Below are 5,000 nucleotides of genomic sequence, written 5' to 3' on the forward strand. Positions count from 1 at the left end.
AACTCATCCAGAATGCAGCAGCTCGTCTGGTCTTCAACCTTCCCAAATACTCACACGTCACCCCCCTGCTTACTTCCCTCCACTGGCTGCCTGTCATGGCTCGCATCAAATTCAAAACATTGGTGCTAGCCTTCCAAGCAGTTAAAGGGTCTTCCCCAGCTTATCTGCAAAAAATCATCAGACCCTACACCCCTGCCAGACCTCTTCGTTCAGCCTCCACAGGCCGCTTGGCACCTCCCCCTCTCAGAACCTCCACCTCACGCTCACGACTACTGTCTGTTCTGGCTCCACGGTGGTGGAACGAACTCCCCGTTGAGGTCAGAACTATAGAATCCCTCCCCACCTTCAAGCGCAAGCTGAAGACACACCTCTTCAAACAGCACCTCTCCCCATCCCTCCCTACCTCCCTGTGAACCTTAATTGTTGTCTCTGTGACTTGTGTATCAGTATTTTAGTTGGCTAGGTAAGCAGTGTTTGGATAGTTAACTTTGGTGACTTTTGCTCTTTGTTTGTTTGTTCAAAAAAAAAAAAAAAAAAAAAAAAAAATGGCCCTTGTCCTTATCTTTGTTGTACAGGTAGCAGTTGAAATTGTACTTACCTCTAGGGTCTTTCAGCGAACTTATCCCTGGTTATGGGTATGCACTTTGTTGTACGTCGCTCTGGATAAGAGCGTCTGCCAAATGCCAATAATGTAATGTAATGTAATGTAATGTAATGTGTGTGTGTGTGCAGGGTATGGGTGTGTGTGTGTGTGTGTGTGTGTAGGGTATGGGTGTGTGTGTGTGTGTGTAGGGTATGAGGGTGTGTGTGTGTGTGTGTAGGGTATGTGTGTGTGTGTGTGTGTGTAGGGTATGAGGGTGTGTATGTGGGTATGGGGGTGTGTGTGTGTGTGTGTGTGTAGGGTATGAGGGTGTGTGTGTGTGTGTGTATGTGGGTATGGGGGTGTGTGTTTGTAGGGTATTGGTGTGTGTGTGTGTGTGTGTGTGTGTATGTGGGTATGGGGGTGTGTGTGTAGGGTATGGGTGTGTGTGTGTGTGTGTGTGTGTGTATGTGGGTATGGGGGTGTGTGTGTAGGGTATGGGTGTGTGTGTGTAGGGTATGAGTGTGTGTAGGGTATGGGTGTGTGTGTGTAGGGTATGGGTGTGTGTGGGTATGTGTGTGTGTGTGTGTGTGTGTAGGGTATGGGTGTGTGTGGGTATGGGTGTGTGTGTGTGTGTAGGGTATGGGTGTGTGTGGGTATGGGTGTGTGTGTGTGTGTGTGTGTGTGTATGTGGGTATGGGGGTGTGTGTGTAGGGTATGAGGGTGTGTGTGTGTGTGTGTGTGTATGTGGTATGGGGGTGTGTGTGTGTGTGTAGGGTATGAGGGTGTGTGTGTGTTTATATGTGTGTGTGTATGTGGGTATGGGGGTGTGTGTGTGTGTGTGTGTGTAGGGTATGAGGGTGTGTGTGTGTGTGTGTGTAGGGTATGGGGGTGTGTGTGTGTGTGTGTGTGTGTGTGTGTAGGGTATGGGTGTGTGTGTGTATGCGTGTGTGTGTGGGTATGGGTGTGTGTGTGTGTGTGTGTGTAGGGTATGGGTGTGTGTGTGTATGTGTGTATGTGTGTGTGTGTGGGTATGGGGGTGTGTGTGTGTGTGTGTGTGTGTGTAGGGTATGGGTGTGTGTGTGTATGTGTGTATGTGTGTGTGTGTGGGTATGGGGGTGTGTGTGTGTGTGTGTGTGTGTGTGTAGGGTATGGGTGTGTGTGTGTATGTGTGTATGTGTGTGTGTGTGGGTATGGGGGTGTGTGTGTGTGTGTGTGTGTGTGTAGGGTATGGGTGTGTGTGTGTATGTGTGTATGTGTGTGTGTGTGGGTATGGGGGTGTGTGTGTGTGTGTGTGTGTGTGTGTGTGTGGGTATGGGGGTGTGTGTGTGTGTGTGTGTGTGTGTAGGGTATGGGTGTGTGTGTGTATGTGTGTATGTGTGTGTGTGTGGGTATGGGGGTGTGTGTGTGTGTGTGTGTGTGTGTGTGTAGGGTATGGGTGTGTGTGTGTATGTGTGTGTGTGTGTAGGGTATGGGTGTGTGTGTGTATGTGTGTGTGTGTGGGTATGGGTGTGTGTGTGTATGTGTGTGTGTGTGGGTATGGGGGTGTGATGTTGATGATCCATGTCCCCAGATGCCGAGGTCAGTGTGCGGATCCAGGACTCGGGGATCCTGCCTCTGTTCCCTGCGCTTCTGAGCCACACGGCCTGCACCCCTAAAGTTGCCCACGTCATTGCTGAGGTCGCCAAGAACGGTGAGTCCCCACCACAGCAGCATGAATGTGTGTGTGTTTGTGTGTGTGTGTGTGTGTGCACTGTATGTATGTGAGTGTGTGTGTGTGTGTGTGTGTGCACTGTATGTATGTGAGTGTGTGTGTGTGTGTGTGTGTGTGTGTGCACTGTTTGTATGTGAGTGTGTGTGTGTGTGTGTGTGTGTGTGTGTATGTACTGTATGTAAGTGAGTGTGTGTGTGTGTGTGTACTGTATGTATGTGAGTGTGTGTGTGTGTGTATGTGTACTGTATGTATGTAAGTGTGTGTGTACTGTATGTATGTGTGTGTGTGTACTGTATGTAAGTGAGTGTGTGTGTGTGTGTGTGTGTGTATGTACTGTATGTAAGTGAGTGTGTGTGTGTGTGTGTGTACTGTATGTATGTGAGTGTGTGTGTGTGTGTATGTGTACTGTATGTATGTAAGTGTGTGTGTACTGTATGTATGTGTGTGTGTGTACTGTATGTAAGTGAGTGTGTGTGTGTGTGTGTGTGTGTGTGTACTGTATGTACGTAAGTTAGTGTGTGTGTATGTACTGTATGTAAGTGAGTGTGTGTGTATGTGTGTGTGTGTACTGTATGTAAGTGAGTGTGTGTGTATGTACTGTATTTAAGTGAGTGTGTGTGTATGTGTGTGTGTGTACTATATGTGAGTGTGTGTGTGTGTGTGTGTGTATGTACTGTATGTAAGTGTGTGTGTGTGTGTATGTGTGTGTGTGTACTGTATGTAAGTGAGTGTGTGTGTGTGTATGTACTGTATGTAAGTGAGTGTGTGTGTGTGTGTACTGTATGTAAGTGAGTGTGTGTGTGTGTATGTACTGTATGTAAGTGAGTGTGTGTGTGTGTGTGTACTGTATGTAAGTGAGTGTGTGTGTACTGTATGTAAGTGTGTGTGTGTATGTGTGTGTGTGTATGTACTGTATGTAAGTGAGTGTGTGTGTATATGTGTGTTTGTGTGTGTGTACTATATGTAAGTGAGTGTGTATGTACTGTATGTAAGTGTGTGTGTGTGTATGTGTGTGTGTGTACTGTATGTAAGTGTGTGTGTGTGTCTGTGTACTCTGCAGAGTCCCTGAGGAGTTCCTGTGTGAGTTCGGGGCTGATCCCCCCGCTGGTGCAGCTGCTGAGCTGTGAGGATCAGGAGGTGCTGCTGCAGACGGGCCGCGCGCTGGGCAACATCTGCTACGACAGCCGTGCGTACCGCCGCAGGCCGCTACGCTAATCACTGCACAAACCACCGCGCTAATGTCACACAAACCCATCATCAAACCGCTAGGCTAACGGCCGCACAAAGCATGATTCAACTGTCATGCTAACTGCTCTTCAATCTGCTATGCTAACCGCTATTCTGACTGCTATGCTAACCGCTATTCTGACTGCTATGCTAACCACTATTCTGACTGCTATGCTAACTACTATTCAAACTGCTATGCTAACCACTATTCTGACTGCTATGCTATCCGCTATTCTGACTGCTATGCTAACCGCTATTCTGACTGCTATGCTAACCACTATTCTGACTGCTATGCTAACTACTATTCAAACTGCTATGCTAACCACTATTCTGACTGCTATGCTATCCGCTATTCTGACTGCTGTGCTAACTGCTATTCTAACTGCTATGCTGACAGCCACATAACGCGCCACATTTAAACACAGAGAGGGACAAACGCACAGAGAGATGACAGAAGGACAGCCCAACAGCCCGCCATCACGACAGAACATTGCAGTCCAGTAATTCCAGAATGTCCCGCCTGTCTCAGATAAAGGCTTCTTTGTGTGAAGCTGCAGACCTGCCTTCTAGCTCTGTTGGTGATAAATATTCTCACGGTCTCATACTTCTCCTGTCATATTCTCAGGTGTCAGGAGACAGGGAGGCGGGGGGGGGAGGCAGGGTTGTGTGCGCCCAAAAGTAGCATTTGTGCCAGACTGAGACCAACAGGGCCCCAAAAGTAGCATTTGTGCCAGACTGAGACCAACAGGGCTGGGTCATCCCAGTCCTTACTGAGAGGGGGGGGGGGGGGGGGGGGTAGCACAAAACCCCCGACCTGAAATAACCCTGCACCAGCCCCCTTTGAGAGTGGAGAATTCAGAGACAGACCTTTCATCCAGCAGACACTCATAACTAGAGCCGTTTACAGTGTGAAAGGACATTTATGGGCAACAGCTTGTAACTGAGAGGTTGCACGTTCAATTCCCAGATGGGGCCAGAGTGTTGTGCCTTGATCATCATGCAACAAAAAAACCTTCATCTCTTCACTCAAATATGCAACTGTGCAGTAGGACCAAGGTTCAACTAGTATTTGTTTTGGATTCAAATGCTCTACTGTGCTCTATGTCTGGCCTGGGCATTGGCCTGGTGCATTTGAGCCTGCAAGGAGGAGTGTGTGTGAATCCAAAACAAATACTATTTGACTATTTGGACCTAAATACCATTTGAGCCCAGTCTGATGTTTTGACTGATGGTCAGTTGCTTTTGGAGAAGAGTCTGCAAAATGGCCGAAATGTTAAAAGAACCTCCCGCCACCACATATGATGAACACCTCCTGAATCAGACTTGATCGGACTTTCTGGAGCCGGACTATGTCCTGACTAAGGCACTAAGTCTTGATAAGGCACTAAGTCTTGATAAAGCACTAAGTCCTGATGATAGCTAGTCAGTCCTGATATAGGACTATGTCCTGATGAAGCAGTCAGTCCTGATATAGGACTA

The 5,000-nt window shown here is 47.9% G+C and overlaps 1 protein-coding gene across 1 annotated transcript in view; it reads left to right on the forward strand.

Annotated features, from left to right (window-relative positions):
* LOC133130162 (rap1 GTPase-GDP dissociation stimulator 1-like) overlaps positions 1-5,000 on the forward strand; it is a 30,644-nt gene that overhangs the window by 8,934 nt on the left and 16,710 nt on the right. Inside the window, exons 3-4 of the mRNA XM_061244479.1 lie at positions 2,154-2,273; positions 3,355-3,480. Of these exons, the coding sequence (XP_061100463.1) occupies positions 2,154-2,273; positions 3,355-3,480 (246 nt within the window). The remainder of the gene's footprint in view (positions 1-2,153; positions 2,274-3,354; positions 3,481-5,000) is intronic.

This window comes from Conger conger, chromosome 6 (assembly GCF_963514075.1).
Source record: "Conger conger chromosome 6, fConCon1.1, whole genome shotgun sequence".
NCBI classification, from domain to species: Eukaryota; Metazoa; Chordata; class Actinopteri; order Anguilliformes; family Congridae; genus Conger; species Conger conger.